Source organism: Equus caballus, chromosome 5 (genome assembly GCF_041296265.1).
Source record: "Equus caballus isolate H_3958 breed thoroughbred chromosome 5, TB-T2T, whole genome shotgun sequence".
Lineage (NCBI taxonomy): Eukaryota > Metazoa > Chordata > Mammalia > Perissodactyla > Equidae > Equus > Equus caballus.
In genome coordinates this window covers 47,863,609-47,888,296 of record NC_091688.1, presented here as the reverse complement: position 1 = coordinate 47,888,296, position 24,688 = coordinate 47,863,609, and the positions used below count along the sequence as shown (strand labels likewise).

Sequence of the window (24,688 nt, the reverse complement as noted above, 5' to 3'; positions counted from 1 at the left end):
AATCTAATGCTTATCCCATACAGTGTATTTTTCCTCTCAAGATTTGTAGTTTTCATCTCTAAAGTTCAATTTGGGTCTTTGTTAATATCCTGTCTTTACTTAACATATTCAGTCTTTTCTCTAGACTTTTGAACATATGGAATAAAGGTATAATAATTGTTCCAATGTCCATTGTCTGCAATTTCTATCCTTTGTGTTAGCTCTGAGTCAATTTCTATTGATTGATTGATTTTTCTCATTATGGTTTGATCTTCCTGTTTCTTTGAATGCCTATTTTTTTGTGGGATGCCAGACATTGTGAATTTTGTCTTTTTTGCTACAGAATATTTTGTTTTTCCTATAAATATACTTGAGCATTGTTCTGGGGTGCAGTTAAGTTACTTGGAAATGGTTTAATCCTATGACTCTTGCATTTAAGATGTTAGCTGAGACCATAGCAGTGTTGTATTAGTTTCTCATTGCTGCTGTGACAAATTACAACAAACATAGTGGCTTAAAACAACACAAATTTACTATTTTACAGTTCTGTAGTTTATAAGCCCAAAATGAGTCTCACTCGGCTAAAATAAAGATGTCTGTGTTCCTTTCTGAAATCTCTATGGAAGAATCTATTTCCTTGTCTCTTCTAGCTCCTATAGGCTACCCATATTCCCTTGCTGTGGTCTTCTTTTTCCATCTTCAAAGCCAGCAACAACAAGTCAAGTTCTTTTCACATCATATTATTCTGACCTCCCTCTTACACTTATTAGATTGGGTCTGCCTTAATAACCCAAGGTTAACTGCCCATCTCAAGGTCAGCTGATTAATAAGCTTAATTCCACCGGCAACCTTAGTTCTCCTTTGGCATGTAACCTAACATATTCATAGATTTTAGGAATTAGGACATAGACATCTTTGCAGGGCCATTATTCTGCCTACCAGAAGCGTTTAGTCTTGAGCTGATATTTCCCCACTACTAATGCAAGACTCTCAAGTACTGTACTCAGTATTCTGTGAATTATGACGCTTACCAGGCTAGCAGGAACAGGCACTATTCCTGGCCCTGTGTGAGGTTGGGGCATTGTTCCCTCTATCCTTTCTGCTGGTTCTTTATCCAGACTTAAAAAAGTTTCTTTTCTCACGTGACTTGGTCAATACTCTGCTGAATGCTCAAGTGGAACCCTCTACAGATTATTAAACCCTCTCTGTGCAGCTCTCTCTTCCTTGGTAGTCTACCCTGTGCATGCTAGCAATGTTGGTCTTTGCAGACTCTTAGCTCCCAGTCTTCAACTCAGGCAGTTCACCAGGCTGGAAATTCTCAAGGTAGTCAACTTGGGCAATTAAAGAGTTCACCTCATTTGTTCCCCATGTTTCAAGGATCACTGTCCTTCATTGCTTGGTTTTTAATGTCTAAAAACCATTGTTTTATACGTTTTATCTGGATTATTAGTTGTTTTAGGTGGGAGGGTAAATCTAGTCCCTGATATTTTGACCAGAAATGGAAGCCTCCTCGTAATTTTTGATTGGATGTCAAACCCTGTGACTGTCTACCTTGTTGAATGCTGGATGTTTTTGTATTCCTATAAATACTCTTGAGATTTGTTTTGGTAGGCAGGGGTTTGGAAACCATTTGGCCCTTCAGGAATTTTTAATATAGTTCTTTTGTGTCCTACCTCACATCACTCCAATACTTGACAAATGTCTTGGTATCATGTGTGTCAGTCAAGCCCCCTGCTCTAGTTTAGTCTTCATGACCTCAGCACCATGAGACTTTGGGAGATTTCACTCTGCTTTTTATAAGATTTTGTGCTAGCTCTTAAGCTTCCCATGCAGTCCGGACCTCAGTAAGTGTCCTTTGGGAAAAATTAACTGTGCATCTGAAGCCCCTCAAGTTTTCAACTCATCCCTCTTATCACCACCTAAGAGCTTTGTTGGTTCACTTTACCCCATCAGATACCCTCTTCCTAGGCAAAGCTCAATCCTCCTCCCATGCCCAGAATGAGCAAATGGCTACAGGGAATATGATGGCTTGTGATCTCAGTCCACCTTGGACAGTTCTGCCTTCTCTCCTGAATTTTTAGTTATCTAGTACTGGTTGCTGCCACAGTTCTCTGTTACATCTAAAAATAAGATGCCACCCTCAGAAGTCATTCTGAGTTCAGACTGGCTCTTGATCTGGTAGATACCTGCATCGACAAATTCCTTTACCCTCTCCCCACATTAATCCTAGCTCTAGGTCACTCTCGCAGACAACCTGTAGGAACTAGCTCTGCTAATTGGGGAAGAAAAAGAAACACCATCTTTAGGTTGGCATGAATGTTTCCATTTGTGGATACAACAAAAGATCCCCAAAATTCAAAATATCTTGAGCCTGTCCCCTGTTCCCCAGAAATATTTTCTGAGATCCTGTTGAATGCAATACCCATCCCACTACCCAATCCCAACACCTAACTTGTCATTGTGACTCAGAACTATTGTAATCGATAATAAAGATCCCTGAAAACAAGAACTAAGTTAGGACTGTAGGCCATAGTTTTGAGGATCAGTTGGCCTAGAGTTAAGACTTTACCCCTTAAGATCCAGGTCTACAGGCCTGTGGTAATCTTCATGACTCTTGCGGGTGCTTAATATTCTTACCTGACATTCTCATCATAAGCTATCACTCACAGGAGGGCTTTGGAAGCTGTAGTGAAGGGAAATTAGTTCAGGAGTAGTTGAGATTTCTGTGAAAGCCTACTTTTGGTTTTAAAATATCATACAGCATATGGACCTTGGGTCTTCTCACCTCTGACAAAGAACCTTCCCTCCTCCCTAGGAAGTCAATGAAAAGAGAAAACTCTCAAGACAGGAGTCTCCTTCAGAACACAAGTGAGTACCTGAAGTATTCTAGTTAGTGGGAGAGCATAAAGAAGTTCATCTTCAGCCAGTGTAAGTGCTCTGGAGCCAGGGAATGGGTTAGGGAAAGGGAGGTGGTACTCCAGACCCACATATGAGCTGATGGATGAAGAGTGTCCACATAGGCCAGGGAGGTATGGACGGCGAGAGTCTCACCATGTCCCTGAACCAGTGTGTCATGGGTAACTGCAGGGGAGGAGGGGGGTTTGGAAGGGACACAACAAAAGACCCCAAGCCAAGAGGACCAGAAAGAAATGCTTTAGAAAGCACACACCAGTGCAAGCTTGGGCTTTGATAGAATTCTGGTGCCATTTTGTTGTTTCAGTGACCAGGGTACATGATGTGACCTTTCTGCCAGAGGCTGAGTCCACATCACATCCACCACTCTACCTCTTGTCTGCAGTCTCTTGACCTGCTATTAGCTGTTTTGGCCCATTTATACTATCACTGTCTTCTTTCCTTGTCCTACTTTACATCTCCACTGCTCATCAACTCTATTTTTCTCACCCTCAAGTCACTCCCACAGTGTCATTCTCTTCTCTCCTTTCAGGAAATTTAACTTAGGCGAATCTTTAGTGCAGCCTTTATAGGGGGGGCCTGGTTGTTTTGTTTTAGGAAAAGCCCAGAGGCCAGCTATGTTGAAATCCCGTGAAATAAAGGGATAGAAAACAAAAATTGTATTACAATCGTGGCTCTGAACAAAGCCATCGGAGGACAGTGATTTGCTGTCAGAATGAAGTATATAATGTTTTCATATATAATGTAATATATATCTGACAAAGAATAAGTAGGGAGGGTCCAGGAGAGTGGCCATCATCCCTAGATGTGTATTAAAATCATCTGGGAAGCTTAAAAAAATACAGATGCCACGACTCCACATGAGAGATTTTCACTTAATTGGGGTGGAGGTAGTAGACTGGGCATCAGTATTTTTACATAAATCTGCATAGCTGATACGGATGTGCAGCCAGGAACGAAAACCATTAATCTAGGATCTCAGCTAATCCAGCACAGGATGACAGCTAAGTGTGCAGTTTACAGAAAGCACTGAAAATCAAATCACTTAAGTTTGCCTTCCTCTAGTTAATGCTGGCATTGACTGAACAAAGAGGAAAAGTAGCAGACAGAAGGATGACGTTACATGTCCCCTACACCTATGACTTCTCTCTTTAGTGAAATGTGTCTGTGTGGCAATTTACATTCTTTAGGTCCTGCAACTACCGAGGCAGACAGATCTTGATAATATAACCAATAATTGATGAACTCAAACATTATTGCTGTATAATACTTTTATTCAACAGTTTTACGGAAAAAACCTCACATTTCTGTATGTGTTATATCACATAGTTTTCAGACACCTCAGAGTCCAGTGAGAGATTACACTTGGAGAAAAGCTTTAAAATCCATTTTTGTATGCTACTCTTGTAAAACGAAATGTTGAATAGCAGCTCGATACCTCAGCACTAAAGGTTACAAAAAGCACCATTTAAAGGAGGACTCTCACATATTTCATTTCCTTCAAATTAGAGTCTTCTCCTTTATGACAGAGCTGCACTCATTCAAAATGCTTCAGTGTAATACCAACCAACATCCTCCCATTTACCAAAAATTTAAACAAGTTTCATACATGGGGCCCAGTGTGGATATTAGGACTAATCAACCTCAGTGAGCTTTGGCTGCTCGAAAACCACACCCTGGCTAAGTGTTCTGTGGATGGGAAGAGAAAAGAAGTAAGATAACCAATACGTAATCTAACACTTATGGTAGGTATCCCTCGACCATTTAACTTGACTACAGAATCCACAGAGCATTTCGTATTTCACATCAATCTTACTACAAAAGCTCTGTGCTACACACAATTAATTCAACTCCAACTAATGTTGAAACTAGTAAATTTAATTTTTTAACAAAACAATCACTTCAAAGCACAACTGAGAAAAGCAAACCAAGACAAAGCCCAAATTTGAATCCTAGAGGGATTCCATTGCTGAGAAGTGGATGTCATAAGTAACACTCTTGAGTTTTTTCTTCTTTTTTAAAAATTTTTAAATGATTTGGCCTTCTTTACTCCAAAAGTTTGGGTTCATTGCAGAAATCACAGCCCTTTGACCTCCAATTGTGATTGACACTTAAAGAAAGACAAATGCCTAGATCCAGAGTTTTAAAAGACCCTAACCCCTACCCCTCCCAGGTCCTCTATCCCACGGGTAACTGGAGTCAGCATCCCCTGGTAGAAGACAACAAGAACTTGACTTGAAGGATGAGTCAGAATAATGTAGGAACAAACTGTATCTGCTCTTAAGCCCATGCCCCAAATCACTAGAACATGCGGCTTCAGAAATCTGAGAATAGAATGTATTTGAAACATACACTATTGCATATCATTTTTAGTTGAGGTGAAAATTTTAAAAGCCCTATTTCCCCTTTAGTATGTCTCCTTCATTTATACCCCAAATTAATATAAGCCCAGTTTGGAAGTAACACTTCTTTCCAAACTTAACTTTATTTTAGCAGCATACACGGAGTACTGACACTTTCCAAAGGTTTTTTATCTCAGATCCATTAGGTCTATAAGAGACTAGAAATAATCAGAGGGAAGTGAGGGGGCCTGGGTTTGTACGATCCTCTCAGAAACTTCTCTTGGATTCTTCTTTTACAGAGTTTCTCTACCATATAAACATTGTTAGAAAAAGCCAACACTGGGGCCAGCCCCACGGCATAGTGGTTAAGTTCAGCATGCTCTGCTTCAGCGGCCTGGGCTCATGGGTTCGGAACCCTGGGTATTGACCTATACCACTCAACAGCCATGCTGTGGCGGCAACCTACATACAAGGTAGACAAAGACTGGCACAGACGTTAGCTCAGGGCAAATCTTCCTCATGCAAAAAGAGGAAGATTGGCAACAGATGTTAGCTCAGGGCAAAGCTTCCTCAACAACAACAAAACGGCAACACTATTGAGGCCAGGTACGACTTTCAGAGGTGTTGCCTAAAGTGATTACATCCCATCCACCTGTAAGCGTAAAGCAAGCTAATAACCATGATGTGGAAGGTCTCCATACCACCAAGAGGACTAACATTTGTTTTAGGTAATGTTTGACTTGAGCCCTGCGTGAAGTCTGCCTGACAAATGAAGTTAAAGCAGAATATAGAAGGGAAGAGAATAGGAACAAGAGACAAAGAGAAGATGTTTTATACAGGAAGTTCCAATTCTTTTTTTAAAAAGGATATTTTTAGTTCTGAGTTACTTAACCCTTTATTTTCCTGGTACCACTCCTCAGCTCAGCCACTCTTTTCTTTTTCCCACAACCCCAAAACCATGATGCAGTTCTTTAAGGGTCAGCCCTCCTGACTATTTTCATACTCTCTTAACTTTGACTCTGTGAAACTCCTATGGGGGAAAAAAAAAGGTAAAATAAATGTTTCACCTTTATTCATTGTCAAAATCTGCCAAACTCTCTTCTGCTATCCCTTTAACCAATAAATAAACTATCCCTTTAACCAATACAAAAGAATGAGTGAGTCGTAATTTGAGCCTTCCTCCCTCCCTCTCTACCTTATAGAACAGTATCTTGGAGACAGAGTGTGACAGGGCTTCTCAGGGCCATGGGAAGTATTATCAGGATAGAGAAGGGACAGTGTGAATGAGTCATCATCCAGTTACTCTTACCTGCCCCATACCAGCTGGTAGGCTCCCATTTGACATCTAGCTGAGGGAGTACCTCAGAACTTGGGGAACTGACACTCTCTGCACATTTCCACATTAGAAACATCTGAAGGTCACCAGCACCAAAACCTACTGTCACTGGAGCCAGAGTCTCTGGCTTTGAGAGAAATGGCAGGAATCTCTTCTCCTGCCCCACTATTGACACACCTGTGTAGAGTCAAAATTTTAATACATGAACACATGGACAATTAGATTTCCATACTGTTGTCAAGAATCAGGAGTAACAAAATCCCCCATGTAACAACCAAAATTTTGAATCCTCCTTACTAGCCCAGTTATTTCATGAGTATTGGAAAAAACAAAATTCTAGTATAACTGAAGACAATGTCAATCCTAAGAGTTGGTTATAACAGGATTTGGCCTGGATTTTTAAAATGGCACACCATTCAAAAAGTGGTTGGGACCATAAAAGGTTCTCCACAATAGCCTTTTGCTGCAGAAGGTGGCCTTGAGTGGCTAAAGCAGTTATGTATTCTCAGCGATTAACCACCAAAGCACTTAGCAGTTTCATTCCCATCGTAACAACAACCCCATGCCCTATTAGCCCACACGTGGGATCTAAGCGGTCTACATACCCAAAGACAATTGTGTCATCAGCTTCGCATGGGAAAGACAGGAGGTACCTAAACTAACCTGTGGGTGCCCTTTCAGTGTGGCTGGGCTCATCTTAGCAGCCAAGGAGTCTCTCAAGCATCAAGTTTGAGATTGCTCCAGTCCAAAAGTCCTCCAGTTTTGAATGTTTGACTTGCATTTATCTGTAATGGAAGAGCCACAGATACTTGGAAAAAAACGTTTTCATCTCTGAACCCCAAGAGTGGATTGAATAGCTACTTTTCATTCCAAAAATGGAAATCACTGACCCCACTTCACCATCAAACACTTTTGTAAAAAAGAGGCAGAAGAACAAAAAGATCCCGTTAGCACACAGCGCAGGGAAGCGATACTGTTCATTGCTGGCAACACCAACGGTACCTTCTGGCTTCTTGGCCTAACAAATCCTTAAGTTGAGAGAACCTTTTAGATGCATCAAATGAGCCTGAATGAATCCATATCTAGAACAGTGCTTAGTGTAATGATGTATACAGGGTTGGCCACATTAATCTAAGATCGTAGAGAACTAGACTAGAGAAAATCTTGGGGACCATTTATCAAGACCCTTAAGTTCTCCTATGCGGTCTCTTAAGACCAACGAAAAGGCATTTTTTAATTAAAGAAAAATGTTGGCACATAAAAATCTTCCAAGTTCAAAAGACATGAAAGTTTTCCCTGGCTCCACTCCCACCTTCAAAGCTGTCTGCTCTGCAAAAGAAAACATGGAAGCAGGGCCAGGCCAGGTGGGCAAACCTATGGAATGTGCCAATACAGCCTAAGCTGTGGCACCAAACTCCAACAAGAAAGCAGACTTCTGCATCCTGCCTTGCTTATAATGCCGGACCATACACTCTTTAGTAGAAGTTAAAACAAGCAGTGACCAAGTGGCCTGGGCCTGTGCTGGGCTAAACAGGAGACTTTCTGGCAGCCCTCATCTCTGAGGTGAGTCAGGTCTCTCAAAGCCTTTGAAAGGGGTCACTTTCCCAATGAGTTTTCTGTTAGGGAAGGGTCGGGTATAGGATCTGAAGGAGGTTATCAAAGCAAGAATGTGAAATGAGGGGAAAAAGGGTTCTTGTGGGGCATCTGATATCATATAAAAAACACAGATTGTGCCACATACTCCGGGAATATAGAGAACCCATGCAAGAAAAGCTGCCCTGCAAGGAGGCAGCTGTAAGAGGGGCAGCGGTCTGGCACAAGTCCATCCCTTAGAGGGCCAAGGTAACAGTGATAGAATCTCCACTCAACAAGGATCCGGAGAGTTTGCTCTTCACTCATTTTAGGAAAAAAGCTTCCTGTAATGGTCCTTCCTGCAGCTCCCTCAAACACGTCTTGGTGAGTCCCCACAGGCAGAGAGAATACATCTAGCTAGGAGGCTTCCATTAACCTTCCTCTCATATGTGTGTGTATATATATATTTTTTTTCTTAAAATAAATTCCACGAACTCATAAGGCTCTCATCTGCAATCAAATGCAAAAGCAGAGCATCCTACTCCGAGGCTCTGAAACACACATATCAGCCTCAAACAAATCAGCTTTCCAGTATCAGGTAAGACTGGTCCAGTCCAGAAACTCAAGGGAGATGCTTCTCCTGAATCCTGGGAGGCAGGAAGGGATCCCTTCAGATGGGCTTGTAGAGCAGAGTAGTGACATACTTCTTCTTGTAGCGATGGGTTGCGCTAAGGACCATCACACTGTCCTGCAAGGGAAAGAAACATATGCAGCTAATTCACTAGTTCAGGTGGTAGGCAGCTCTTCCCAGCCATTAATCCTTCATAGTCACTCACTTTTAACAGAGAGAGTTTGATATTACAGAAAGAAGTTGGTTTTGGAGTCAAATAAACTTAAGGTCCAATTCTGACTCCTACTCTTACTCTATTTGTGGGCTTGAGTAATCTACTTAATGTCTCTGAGTCTTTTTTCTCATCATTACAAAGGATAACACCAGCCATTAAGGTGGCTCTGACGATTACATGAGAATATCTGGCACAACACCTGATACATAGTAGATGCTGAAGAAATATTAGTCTCCTACCTCACTCCCTTCCCCACTTTGAATTCAAATATTGGACTTAAAACTAGCACAGAAAAGAAAAGAAATATCCTGGCATCCATTTCTAGATGGAAGCCTTAAATACAATGAGAAGAAAGGGCAGTGATCCTTTTGAAAAACCATTTCCAAACCCTGAAGCAAGTCTAATTTCCATTTAATACCAGAGATGAACTTAAAAAGTCCTCTCTGATCAAGGGGAAACTCAGGCATCCCCCCATCCTTAAACAAAGCGGACCTCAAAATCCTCCTTGGAAAGACACTCAATCCAATGGGTCAATTCTCAACAGCCTAAACAATCCGAGAGAACCAAGAATGGGTCAAGGTGAAGCAGAACCACAATAACCAAGACCTTGACCTGGGTCAAAACCAGTAGGAAAATTAAGAGGGACTATTTCCCAGGCTGTGTTACAGACCATGGGCGTACCACAAGAGGAGACAGGAGGCCTGTGGACATCAATTGGTAGCCAAGGAGCAGTTGCAGGAGTCAAAATTCACCCAGATCTCAAAGATCCCAAGCAAATGCAATTGAGAAACCAGTGCATCTTCTTGTTTTCCCCTATACTGTATCATCCACAATGAATGTTTCTCAGGTTAACATTCTGTGACCAGAATACGCTGACTACAGCCAAAATGTGATAGAAAGCAGGTAAAAAATTCAACTCCAGGAAGCGTTTGGTAGAAATGAGGAGCAGGTGAGAGAAAGATCTCCTTGGAAAGACCTGGCACAATGATCTCTAGGAAAGAACATGGAACGAGGACAGGTGAACTGGATCTCAGTCCTCTCTCTGGTACTTACTGGCAATTTGACCTCTGCACGTTAGTTTCTGTATCTATAAAACAGGAGTTAAAAATAATACTTACCTCACACAAAGTTATTATAAAAATTAAATTCAATAATATATATTTTAAAAGGACCACATAATCTGTTAAAGCTGTATCAGTGATTTCCCTAATCTAGCTGCACATCTAAGAAACATAAGCAGCTTGAAAAAAATTACTGGGGCTTATCCTAGATGCAATTACTTGGCATCCCTGCGGATAGAACTTTTGAATCTGTATTTTTTACAAACTTCCCCAGGTGACTCTCATAATGACCAGCCTAGTTTGCTAACTACAGAGTTATATAAAACTTTACTTCAACAGCCAAACCACAAACACATGACAAGACTGAATGGATATTTTCAACCCAGACTCTAATAAAACAGCCGAGAAACCAAGAAGGACTCTAAGAACTGGAGGTGACAGGGCAAATCTGGTCACATTTCTACTTTACCTAGTGTATAGGAGAGATGCAACCACTTGGGTATATGTGACTGAGGCACTTGAAAACAGCTCACGTCCAACCTCTAAAAAAGTGGAAGCCTTCTTATCACACTGAAGCATTCTTTGAACTGGAAGCTAAACTTGCTTTTTCTGCAGATGAAATTCTAGTGCTTTGAACTCAAATTTAAGTAGGTGGAACAAAGATTACAGGCACCCAGAAAGAAACCAGCAAGCAGAAATGTCCATTCAATCGCAGGGCAATTCACCCAGCCTGAACACAGACATAGAGACGAAGATTTAAAACAAGCAAAAAACCCACCCACCCACTGGTTAAAAAAAGAAAGTTCTTCTCCTAGCATTTGACCATTATTGCTGCTTCAGCTTCAGTGAAGTAGCAGAGTAAGTAAACCATGGGAGAACATATGTCACCTCTGCCTTCCCCTTTCGGGGAGCTCTGTGAAGCACCAGGCCTACCACTTACCTTAATGGACAGCGCATAGAGATGGTTCAGCATGACGTGATTGGGCTCGGGGAGCAGGGCTGGGTCACACTGAGAGAGAAGAAAAAATCACTAATGGGGTTAAATGCGGTCTGAAACCAGACAGTTTACTCTTCCTCTGAGGTCTTTGGGACTGTTGAGAAACTCTATACTAGAATCTATATTTCTCTTAAATAATACACTCACCTTAGTATATACCAATAATACATTCTCACTATAGAGATTTAGGAAAATTCTGAATCCAGGGCTGAAACCCTAAGCCTCAGCATCTATTGATCTTCATCTTGCAATCCACAGGCCTGAGCCTGATTTATTAGGACCAGAAGACAACTATGAATTCTGCTATCAGTACCTGGGAAAGTCACAACTCAGCCCTGGAAAAAGGAATCTGTAATGCTATTGAGATGTATATGACTTACACTCTCAACACATCTTTTAACAATTCCAAACTCTAGGATTACTAAGCTTTGGCTTATATGGTCCTAGTGACCCCCAGATGCTCCACTGACACTCTCAGGATACTCACAGAAATATTAGTGTCCTTGTTAAGAATAACTTGGAGAAGGTGAGGAGGCAGGATAGGTGGGGATTTGAATCTCTCCTCAGATCGAAACACATACATTTCTTGACCATAAGGCCCTGGGGGTGAGCTGGAAAGGTCTGGAAGACATTTATCCAAATATAAGGAAAAGTTGGAGAACTAGTAAAAATGCATGAAAAAACTGGAATACATGGCATCTAATATTAAATATGGTAGAAGTTATGGATCATAAATTTGTGACCTGTTGGGTCTACAACTGTAAGGCAAACAAAGAAAGTCTGCGTTACCTTCAACATAGACCACCAAGTTCCTCAACATGGCAGCATGATGTGCAGGACAGAGGAGGAGATGGGGTGAAAGATGCAGGTTCAAGGCAGAGCTACTCGACTTATCAGCTCTATGACCTGGGACAAACCCCTCCACTACAGCTGGTTTCCTCATTCATAAAACAAAAATAATCTCTGCCCTATTTCACCACATTTTTATAGGAATCAAATGAGAGAATGGATGTGACAATGCCTTATAAACTGTCAACAATATGAAAAGATTAGATTTCTTCTTTTTCCACCCAAGCAACAGACAACAAGGTTATAAAACTCTAAGACTACAGCCATGTGCTGCATGATGACACTTTAGCCAAGGACGGACATATACATGTTCCCATTGCTGGTGGGAATGTAAAATGATGCAGCCACTTTGGAGAACAGTTTGGCAGTTCCTCCAAAGTTCAACATAAAGTTATCATGTGACCCAGCAATTACACTCTTGGCTATATATCCAAGAGAAATGAAAACATATGCCCACATAAAACTTGAACATAAATATCCATATCACCATTATTTTTAATAGACAAAAAGTGGAAACAATCCAAATGGCCATCAACTAATGGACAGATAAATAAAATGGAATATCCATACAATAGAATTTTATTCAGCCATAAAAAGGAATTAAGTACTGATATACATTACAACATGGATGGACCCTGAACCATTACGCTAAGTGAAAGAAGCCAGACACAAAAGACCATATAATATATGATCCCATTTATATAAAATGTCCCAAATAGGCAAATCCACAGAGGCACAAAGAAGATCTGTGGTTGCCAGGGGCAGAAGAGAGGAGTGAATGGGAAGTGACTACTAATGGATATGGGGTTTCTTTTCGGGGTGACAAAAATACTCTGAAATTAGATAGTTGTGATGGTTGCACAACTCTGTAAATATACTAAAAATTACTGAATTGTATACTTTACAAGGATGAATTTCATGGTTTGTGATATATCCAAAAAAACGGAAAAAAACGTTTGCAGACAAGAAGAGAAGGAAATATACAGAAATGAAAAGAACTATAATTTTTTGCTTAAAAATTTTTAATAATGTTTTTGATAGTCTCTGGTAAAAAGATTTTAATAATCAGTTTAATATAAGAACTCAGATTTCAGTTAAACATATGTGAGGCAAAAGAAAACAGTAAATACTGTTCCATTAAACAATATCTCAAAAATATATAGAACTAGGAGCCGGCCTGTTGTCACACTGGTTAAGTTCGCATGCTTCAGCAGCCCAGGGTTCACAGGTTTGGATCCTGGGTGCAAACCTATGCACCACTCATCAAGCCATGCTGTGGCAGCATCCCACATGCAAAAAATGAAGGAAGACTGCTACAGATGTTAGCTCAGTGACAATCTTCCTCAAGCAAAAAAGAGGGAGATTGGCAAGAGATCTTAGCTCAGGACCAGTCTTCCTCATCAAAAAAAAAAAAAAAAAAAAAAAATGTATACAGAACTTGAAACTTCTCAAAGAACTCTCAGTTATTTCATCACGTGATCCACAAAACACCCTTAGGAGGTACAAAGAACAGGTTTTATTTTTCTTTTCATCAGGAAAAAAAACAAATTGGTGAAATGATTTGCCCAAAGTCATATACATGGCAAGATGGTTATTAAATGCAGAAAACCCATTATCTGCAGATTCCTAACAAAACATATTCTGAGCTTTACCTCAGTGGATCAGGAAAATGGGTAAAAGAGGGAAGAGAGAACTATCAAAAGTAAGCTAGTCTTTCTCTAACTATATATCTATTCTTCACTGGTTGCTTTGCCAGAATATTATGCAAAAATTTAGAGTCACAAGTGGCCTCCTCATTTAACTCAGTATTGTTATTATTATTATTTTTTTTTTGGTGAGGAAACTTGGCCCTGAGCTAACATCTCTTGCCAACCACCTTCCTTTTTTTTTTTTTTCCTCCCCAAAGCCCCAGTACATAGCTGTATATCCTAGTTGTAGGTCATTCTAGTTCTGCGTGGGATGCCACCACAGCATGGCTTGATGAGTGGTGTGTAGGTCGACGCCCAGGATCCAAACTGGCAAACCCCACGCTGCCAAAGTGGAGCACATGAACTTGACCATTTGGCCACAGGGCCAGCCCCTAATTCAGTATTTTTAAACCGTTTTTAATCACTGCCCCACCAGTCAAGAAGAATGTCCACCTTTACTGTCTGAGCTTATATAAGGAAAACGATATTCTTACAATTTTCCTAAACAGACAATTATTATACTATTGATTACTCTTTTAGAAACTGCATAAGCCACCCTTGGCCCTGAGATTCTAATATGCCCCACTTAAGGTATCCCCCACTTAGAATCTGTGAGAGTCTAAGCCTCTGCTTTTACTGATAACAGAACTAGGAAACAAAAAGGTTGAAGGACTTGTCCTTCATGGCAAAGCTAGTTAGTAGCAGAGGCAGGCTTTGAACCCACATGGGGGTAAGTGTGCTCACGAGGAACGTAGTGCACAGTTCTTCAGACAGTCATAACCTCTACTGTAAAGTAACCAAATGGTAACTGTGAGTGCGGTCAGCAAATCACTCTTCCGGTACTGTAGTGAATGGAAGTAGGGATGAAGGCCTTGGAAAAAATGATACTGGGAGAAACAAAAGGATACAGATCTTTTCTTCTACCATGGAATATGTTTTTTACCCAAAACTTCTTTTAACATACACACAAAACAATTGTGGGGTTTTTTCCCCTGAACACTGCCACACTTGTAGGGCCCTATAAAACTGCAGAATGCCAACTGAGCTATCAAAGTGGCAGGATTAAGCTGAGGCAGCTACACAAGGCAAACCAGACACAAGCAGCCTCTGCTGGGTGATATCGCCAAAGGTCAATGAAAAACTTGAAATATTACGAGAAATAGCTCTTTAAACTATAGGCCATAGGCTATTAGCAGCTTATAAACGAAAGCATAAAATAGAAAACAGAGTACATCACATGCAATAAAGGCAGACATTGTGCCTGAGACGTCTGTTACGGGGCGGAGGGGTGTGTGTGTATTGGGTTACAATGTAAAACAAATATCTTACTGTCGATCCTGGTTAAAAAGTCTGAAATCAAATATACTTGACTGAGATGGTTTTTGTCTCAGAGAAGATGCCCTAAGTATTTATAGGAGAAACATATATATATATATATGATTCAGAAGATTCCTGAGGAGAAAATGAAAAAACAAACAAATATACCACTCTTGGGAAGGTACACACATTATAAGAAAAACACATCAAGAAAGAGCAAACACTACAAAATTACCTCGACAAGATGTCTCTGAGCTTTCCATCGAATCTAGCTTTAAAGCATCAAACACCTCAAAATCAGATTTCTTGACATGGATCAAATTGTTAATCGTGCCAAGCTGACTGGTAACCACAGGCTGAAACAGCGAATGGAAAAAAATCATGAATCCCCATTTCAAATCCATGTCTTCCATCCAACTCTCCTCTTTTTTTAAAAATGATCATACTCGGCATCTCCACCTTTTATCAAGACAGAAACCCTCCAGTGTAGGGGCAATAATAACAGCAATGACGTGTGATACCAAGGGGAATAACAGCTAAAAGGAGACTGTTAAGTCAATGGATACCCTTGGAGATCAAAGCCTTACCTCTGATGGATCATGAACCCACTGTCCATCCACAAAGAACTTGTACTGGTGCTCTCCCTCAGGGAGGTCCAGGATGGCAACAAAGTCATTATGGCTACAGAAAAAACAGAAAGTTAAACAGGCCAAGTTCCTACCAGAAGACAATGTAAATGTAAAAACCATGAGGCAATCACAGTATCATGCCATGATCTCCCACACTCCTAAGCAACTGTACCCTCTGGAGTAAAAACTCATTTCTAAACCCATTCTGCGTTTCTATATCACCTTGAGCATGTATTTGCCAGCCCCTCTCAATAACTTTAGTTCTTAACTAATATCTAGAAAAGAATAATAAAGATGTTAATCCCCCAAAATGGTTCACCTTAGTACAACTACTTTGCTTCAGCAGAACAGATCCCTCACAAGTGTAAATCAGACAGCAGATAGGTTCAAGATATAGAAGTGCCTTAAGGTACCCTTTCCATATTTTGGTAAGCATATTCTGGGAAATTACCTACATACAAAGGGCCATTCTGATAACCAGTTAAATAATTCATTATTGCTCTGCCAGCAACAAATGACATTACTACCTAGAACTTCGCAATGTGTTTTGTGTTAGCGCAGAAGTCAGAGCAACTGGACTCAGCCAGGTACAGACTTCCCATAATCATAGAAAGGACTTGTATTAACACAGTCCTAAAGAATGTACCCACAAAGCTGCTATTATTATAAGTCCCTCTGAGGCAATGATATTCTAAGTGGTAAAACATCTCTGACTCACTATGAGGTTAAAAAAAAATGTCACAGATATAGTTACTGGCCACAGAAAATGTTCTAGCAAGAATCCTTAGCAAGTGGAAAAAATAGTCCAACCATGTCTCTCCTGAAAACGGAAACCAGGTCTCTATTCCTCGTCCCTGTAGACTCAACCAAGACACTTGTCTTCACCTCTTAATCAGTGGAATCTTGGTGCTCCAATTGTTGAAGGACCCAGAGATGAAGACCTCCTTGCCTCCTTCAGACCAGCGGATAACAGTGGGCCGGGCCTGCTGTGTGGGCTTTACGGAGTCCTCCAAATCCTGCTGCCATGATACAAACTCTTTGTCCCCAGGGAGCTGTAAGAAGGATTAGGTCATCCCTAAATTGTGACCCAGGAATTCTTAAAAGGTCACTCTCCTCCCTAGGGCAGAGAGAGGTGCTAGGTTTCTGCTAAGGATCAACAAGCCCTGAGATTAGCAGCTAAATCAGGCTTTGAACTATAGAAAAAGAACTCATCTAGCACCAAAATGGTCAAATGGCTTTTGCTCAAGGGCTGCCCAAATCACAGCCTAATTTCCAAGTCTGCATACATCACTCACCCTTCCGGAGCCTTAGGATCTCCCTTAAAAAAAAAAAGTTTACTAGATTAACTCACAGGCAGGCAATTAGGATATGCTTCTGAGTGCCTCTTAAGACAAAAATTATGAAAGCAAAGTATGGTTCTATAAAAAATAATTACGTTAGCCATATATTTTTTTATATCCAAACACCAACAGCTCTCAATTATCAGTTGTAATGGAAGTTAGAGATACGGAAATGTGTAATTCATAAACTCCCTTTTAGCTAATAGGTTACAAAACGACATTAAAAATATAAAAATCAGATCCTTGGTTTCTTAAATTTTGAGAAGTGGTTATAACATCTTGCTTGCTCACCTATGCCAGGTTTATACTAATTATTTCAGGAGTAGGGATGAAAATTCTGGAGCTTCAACGAGCACCAGCTCAAAAACACAGCTTCCCTTAGCAAAAGCAGTTCCAATATCAAATGAGGTCTACAGGATTCTGAAAAAAAAAAGACTCCTTATTTAGTTTCTTTGCATTACCATTCTTTACAACAGGCGTTGATAAACTAGGGCCAGTGAGCCACATGCTTTTATAAATAAAGTTTTATTGGAAAAAAAGCCACAGTCATTCTTTTACTTATTGCCTACAGCTGCTTTCATGCTACAGGGGCAGAACTGAGTAATTGTGACAAAGACTGTATGGTCTGCAAAGCCTAAAATATTTACTATCTGGCCCATTCTAGAAAAAGTTTGCTGATCCTCACTTTAGATTGGCTTAAATGACTCTGGTAAATAAGACTGTACAGTATCAAGTCAAAATATTAGCAAATAAAACAATAAAGGTTAAAAAAAAAAGGGGCTGGCTTATTCATTTGGGCTTTATTTTCAAAATGTCTGAGGTAGTCTACCTTCCATATGGTCCCTTGACAGTCCTCAAAACTACACTATGAGAGGGGCTGGCCCCGTGGCCGAGTGGTTAAGTCCGCGCGCTCTGCTGCAGGCGACCCAGTGTTTCGTTGGTTCGAATCCTGGGCGCGGACATGGCACTGCTCATCAAACCACGCTGAGGCGGCGTCCCACATGCCACAACTAGAAGGACCCACAACGAAGAATATACAACTACGTACCGGGGGGCTTTGGGGAGAAAAAGGAAAAAATAAAATCGTTAAAAAAAAAACAAAAAAAAAACTACACTATGAGACACCAGGAGCAGCATAATCTGAAGTAAATGGAGAAAGAGAATTGAAGGGACTTTCACATTATGTAAGGAAGTGGCTTAAGAGAAAAGCTTGCTCTCCATATTCTTAAAGCACTGCACTCTTGCTTGACTGGCTGCATTAGAATTACAGAAATTTTTACATATGCCTGAGAATAACCTGCAGATTCTGATTCAGATATTGGGCTTGGGAATCTATTTTAAAAAGCTCCCCAGATAAATAATCCTATGATTATTTTAAAACAAACAAAAAAGGCTCATCTTCAGGGACATATCCTAAAATATTTATAGATAAAATAATTATTTGATGTCTAGAATTTGCTTCAAAATAACTGGTGGAGGAAGAGTGGGTTGGGGTATAGATGATATAAATTCTTTCACAATTTGATCATTGTTTAAACTAATAGCTTAAAAGTTCATTACACTTTCTCTCTACCTTGAAACAGGGAAAATGTTTCAAATTTTCCATAAAGTGTTTAAAGAAATCTCAGGTAATTCTAATGTGCAATTAGGATTGAGAATCACGGACTGAGTCCACTGAGAAAGGCTGGCACTCGAAGCAACAGAGGCCCCAGTGCCACTGTTTCTATCAGTCACTCCTGTGCTTTAGTATTTTCAGTCTAGAAGTGGAAAGCTACAAACTATTAATATGCCTAGCTTTGGAAGAAAGCCCTTCCACATATGACATGACATTTCTGAGGCAGGCATGAGTGCAGCTGACATGCAGGACTACTTACTCCAAATTAAAGAGTCAGCAAAATCATCAGGAAAAGGGGCAAAACACTTAGAACTAGAGTTTGAAAATGTTTAAGTAAAACATTGAGGGAAGAAGTGAAGAGAGCTGATGGAGAACTACAAAATTTTAGGTTTGGAAGAGACCTTAGGAATTATCTGAACCAATTTTCTTATTTCACAAATGACAAGACTGACGTAGGGGAAAGAATGATCCAAAATAGGTTCCATTTCGGATAGAGCAACCTGGCTTTTATTTAGGACACATTACTGCAGTCACAGTTTGACAAACACAATATGCTTTAAGCCCGAGTCATCAAAGTAGGAAAAGAGTAAAAAAACAATGAGGTAGACCACCTTGAGAAAGCTTTGAAGAAGTAAATTCAGATGGCTGGGGAGACAGCCCAAATGAGGAGGAAGAAGTCCTGAAGTGGGAGAAGGAAGAAAGGAATAGAGAAGAAACACCAAGGAATGGTCCTTTCAATCACCCTCACTTCTCTTTCTGTGATTATGTTCTCAACTGGGACCCAAGAAAATAAACAGAATCCAAAATCATGTGCTATTTAGGAGGCAAATCACTGTCTATTTACTTAGTCCCTACAACCCCAGTTAGGCGGGAAGGGATGAAGTGATGAGAAACATGAAACACACCCCAATCTCCTCAATCTCTCCATTTTTCTACTTCATCCCAGTTGGACTACCTGAAGTTGTATTTAATGCTGACGGCTCTAAAAGTGACTAGAAACATCCCCACGGTGATCACATTGCTGGCAGCTCCATCTATCCTTTCTTCCGGGTGAACACAAGTTGTGCTTTCATGAAAGTCTTTCGAATTGAGAGCACGGTCTTCAGGGCAGCTGTGGGTTGTCTGTTTTCAGCCATGTAACATTATTAAGTACTACCGGGAAGTGGAGAAATTCTAGAATCATTTGCTCTCCCACTTGCAGAGCAGCTGGGTGTGAAAGACGCACAACCTCAGCCACCACAACTATAAAGTATGGGATGAAAACTGAGCAGCCAGGCAAATCATGTCCTTTGTTGATCCCCAAGACTAGGAGAATGCATTCAAATAAGCAAGTCGTTGCTCACTGCAAAAGGGAAAGAGGATCAGAAGTGCTGAGCTCTCAGAGGGGCAAAAATGATACTGATACACAGAAGTTGTCAGGAAAAAAGAATTCATTTAACCACCTCCGGGTAAATCAAGAGAAACTGACATCTACGGTTAGCAACTCAGACAACCTAGCCTCTGAAATTTTCCACGTGGGCTGACAACCTATAAATTTATCAGTACTCTAGAAGAGGGCACCTGGGCCTGTTAGGAGACCCAAGGATTCGAGAGAGGGGTATCCACTGTCCTCATCCTAAAAATATAGCCAACAGGCTACTCGGAAAACAAGAACTCTGCTTCTGTCCTATTTTAAGGCAGCATCGCAAGAGGAATTACCATCTAACATCTAGTTCCCCCCAAATCCCTTTAATTCAAAAAACCGTAACCCAGGTCAGTCTCCTAAGAATCAAGAGCCCTGACACCCAGGCTGCTACAGCATCGCCACCAACTGAGGGCGTGGGGACGCTCACCTTGGAGTCCGGCAGGCTGAAGACGCTGGGGTCATCGGTGCTCCCCACCATGATCTTGTGCTCCTTGCCTGGGGCATGGCCGCCGGCGCCCTCGGCGCGTGCAGACTTGGCACCATGGCGCTCCCCGGCCACCCTGTCGCTGGTGGTATTTCCCATGGCTGCAGCTCGAGTCGGGGGCCCCCTGCCGTGGGGAACAGCACGGAGCGGGGAACACCCCAGAGGCAGCGTCAGGGGCGCCCCCGGCCCCGCCCCTGCGCCTGGGGACTCGGGCAAGGGAATCCCCGCCCCAGGGCAGCCATGCCCCGGGGTCCCCTCCCTCCCTCGGCCTCCAGGAGCCCCCGGAGCCCCCCGACTCCCTCGCTGCCCGCTGCTCAAGAAACCTGCTTTCGGGAACTCCCCTGCATCCCCGCGTTCCCTACCCACGGGCGCCCCCACTCCCACTCACGTCCGGCAATGCGCTCCCTCCTCCCCTGGCCACTGGCGCAATGGCTGTTCTGAGGATACGGCCACCAATAAAGTTATTGAAGTTGAAGACGCGCCCCAAGCTAGCGATCCGCGTTTCCTCCTAAAATGGCTACAAGACAGCTGGCGCGAGCCCCGCCCCGTGCCCGTACCCTGCGGCCGCGCCGCCGCGCCGCCGCGGCGCCTGGGGCCCTCCGACCTCTCTAGCCGCCGCCGCCTCGATGGTGGGCGGCCGCGCGCAGCCTCCAGCGCCAGGCGGGGGCGCCAGCCCGGCGCTAAGCGGAGCTCAGGGCCGGCTGACGCGGGTGGCGAGGCTGCGCCGGGAATCGCTGGTGCGTTGAGCTGCTGGGCCTTCGCTGCCTCGGAATGACTCTGGGGCTGCCCCCACCCCTCCGCCCCCCCGACTCGGGTGCTCCGTACCCGGAGGAGCGGCGCTGCTTCTTCTTGGCACCCTCGCCTGGCCTCAGGTTCCCCTGAAGCTTTTCTGTTCAGCATCTTTGGGATGCCCTACCGGGCCAGGTGGGTTCCTTTCGGGAATAAGAAAACAGACCTCCATCTGAAGGCAGAGGGAAGTCGTGGTAATTGCTCGGGGTTAAAACTAAGTGCCGTGGGGCAGGGAAGAAGGAGTAATTAAGAGATAAATCTTGACAAATTAGTAAAATATTAGTCTAAGGAGAAGACGGAGAAAGCTCTTCCAGACTAAGAAACAGCATATGCAATGAGCAATCCCAAAAGAAATAAAATTAAAGAAAGAGAGCAACAACAAAACCATCAGAAGGAACGCTAAATGCAGAAAAGGGCAAAGACAGTCCTCGCGTTGGGACAGATCCAGTTTTTTACGGATAATTAATGGAAGTTCTATGGTAATTAATAATTCTTACTTTGTAATAGACATAATTATATGCATGTCTCATTTCCTACTAGAAACCTTTGTCGCTCAACATGTGTTACACAAACCGGCAGCGTTGGCTTGACCTGGGAGCTTTTTAGAAATGCAGAATCTGAGACCCCATTCTGCAGAATCATAGTCTGCATTTTAACAAGATCCCCAGAGGAATGTGTGTACACATCGAAGTGTAAGGAACTGCTTTGACAACTGGCAGAGAACAGATCTAGATTTGATTCCTCTTCATATTGTGCACGCACCTTGTACAGAGGAAGCTTTTAATAAACGTTTGCTGATATTATGTTAAGCGAAATAAGCCAGTCAGAGAAAGACGAACTCTATATGACTCCACTCATAGGTGGAAGTTAGTATATTGATAAGGAGATCTGATCGGTGGTTACCAGGGAAAAGGGGGGATGGGGGGAGGGCACAAAGGGGGAAGTGGTGTACCCACAACATGACTAACAAAAATGTACAACTGAAATCTCACAAGGTTGTAATCTATCATAACATTAATAAAATAAAATAAAATAAAATAAACGTTTGCTGAATGAGGGGTACATGAATACTGTTTACTACATTTCTAACAAGCTATGCCACTTAGCCTTAAACACACCAGTGATGGGGAAACTCACATCACGCAAGGCCACCCTTTCTGAATGGGCCACTGTATTTGTTGAAAAGTTCATTTTACATTAAATTAAAAATCCATCCACTTAAGTTCAACAAATCCACTGTTCCTTCTTTTGTCTTTCCTCTGCCCCTAATAAACTCAGTTATTCTCTGGCTCCTAACCAAAGATAGTGTGCAGAAAAAAGGTACAGTAGTCACCCCTTATGCGTGGTTTCGCTTTCCACGGTTTCAGTTGCCCAGGTCAACCATGGTCCAAAAATATTAAATGGAAAGTTCCGCAAATAATACTGCATAAGTTTTAAATTGCATCATTCTGAGTAGCATGGTGAAATCCTCTGCTGTCTGGCTCCCTCTCACCTGGGATGTGAATCATCCTTTTGTCCAGCTTATGCACGCTGTATACGCTACCTGTTAGTCACTTAGTGGCCCTCTTGCTTATGAGATGGACTGTCAGGATATCACAGTGCTTGTGTTCAGGGAACCTTATTTTGCTTATAATGGCCCCAAAGTGGGAGAGTAGCGATGCTGGCAATTCAGATATGCCAGACTGAAGTCGTAAAGTGCTTCCTTTAAGTGAAAAGGTGAAAGTTCTCAACTTACAAAGGAAATTAAAAAAATCATATGCTGAGGTTGCTAAAATCTATGGTAACTTTCATTACAGTATATTATTATAATTTTTCTATTTTATTATTAGTTGTTCATCTCTTGCTGTGCCTAATTTATAAATTAAGTTTTATTATAGGTAAGTATATATAGGACAAAACATAGTATATATAGAGTTCGGTACTGTCTCTGGTTTCAGGCATCCACTGGGGGTCTTGGAACGTATGCCCTACGGATAAGGAGACTACTGTACGTTTTTACTGCAACCTTTTGGTCATCCCTCCAAAATCTTAACTGTCTGGTTACCTGCTATTTGATTACCCCTCCTCTCAACTCCCTGCACCCCCAGTTCCTTTTATCTTTTCCATAGGACTCTGAAGCAAGGCCCCTGAAGGAATAATGTATTATGCCTTCACCTGTGTGCTGTTCAACATTCCATCCCGAGGATGGTTTCTCCATGCCAAATAATATGTCCCTGATATGTATGTCCTTACAGTAGTCAAATCAGCATAGGAGAGGCAAACCAAGTATTGTATTAACCAATGGAGAACATTAAGAAGAGAAACTTTTTGTAGAGATAAATCAAATGGGTTTTTGGATAATCTGCTTTGCGGGATTATCCATGACACTGTTCTGCTCCAATAGTATTTGTAAGTCAGTCAGCAGTTAACAATAAAATTGCATATTGCATGTTTTAGACACAGGATAAAAGTAATCTGACATTGTAGGAAGCATTAATTGCTTCTCCGTAGTCCCAAGTTTTTTAATTTTTTTTTCTTAGATTCAGGAATGACTAGGTAGACAGACAAGATCTCTTAACCAATACCAGTATAATTTCTCCCTATAGTTTCATTGCTGTTGCCCCAATGTTCCATCTTTCCTTCCAGAGAGAAAGAAAAGAAAGAGGTAATAGCCACAGTAATTGTTGGGAGTTCTCTTGATGTTAGCGTTATCTCAGACGTCATTGCCACTGGCTTCCTCAGATCAGCCATTCTGCCTGATAGAGGAAAACAACAGAGAGCACCAGAGCCTCACAGAACAGTTAGCTTCTGTGCACACTGCTAAATGTATCCTACTTCCTCTGAGACGTAAGGATATGGGAATGGGGAAAGAGTATATTGATTTTACAGAACCGGATGACAGGTTAGATTGGGCATCTGGAGGTTTACATTCCCATCTCCACTCCCCAGATTCCATCCCCATTTGCCATCAGGGATGGGTATGGCATCTCATCTTGGTGTTTTCCATTTCAAAAAACAATCAGATCTTTTTTATGAAGTTAAACATGCACTTAACATGCAGGTTAGTAATTCCGCTCCTAGGTATTTATTCAAGTGAAATAAAGACAAGTTCACACAAAAACCTGTACACAAGTGTTTATTTGTACAGAACATATGTGGCTTTATTCCTATTCACCCCAAAATGCACACAACACAAATGTCCTTCCCCTGGCGAATCAATAAATAAAATATAGCCATAAATTAAATACTAAGCAATAAAAAGGATTAAACTCTTGATACACTCAATAGTATGGATGAATCTCAAATGCATTATGGGAAGTGAAAAAAGCTGGACTGTATTTACATGACATTCTCAAAAAATCAAGACTTAGGGTCAGAAAACAGATGAGTGCTTTCCAGGTGTTGAGGGTGGGAGGAGGGGTTGACTACAAAGGGACAGGAAGGAATGCTGGAGGGGTCATGGAACAATTCTATACCTTCATTGTAGTGGTGTTATGTGTCTGTCAAAACTTACAGAACTGTATACTGAAAAGGGTAAGTTTTATTGC

The 24,688-nt window shown here is 41.7% G+C and overlaps 1 protein-coding gene across 2 annotated transcripts; it reads right to left on the bottom strand.

The window, feature by feature from the left end:
- Positions 1 to 4,148: 4,148 nt before the first annotated feature.
- PRKAB2 (protein kinase AMP-activated non-catalytic subunit beta 2) lies at positions 4,149 to 21,051 on the bottom strand. Of its 2 annotated transcripts, XM_023640222.2 has the most exons (8): positions 20,761 to 21,012; positions 20,316 to 20,496; positions 16,414 to 16,580; positions 15,487 to 15,580; positions 15,135 to 15,255; positions 11,533 to 11,666; positions 10,989 to 11,057; positions 4,149 to 8,890 (listed from the first exon to the last, which is right to left on the bottom strand). In XM_023640222.2, exons 2-8 carry the CDS (start codon positions 20,469 to 20,471, stop codon positions 8,813 to 8,815), a joined length of 819 nt encoding a protein of 272 aa, XP_023495990.1. In that variant the 5' UTR covers positions 20,472 to 20,496; positions 20,761 to 21,012; the 3' UTR covers positions 4,149 to 8,812.
- Positions 21,052 to 24,688: the final 3,637 nt, after the last annotated feature.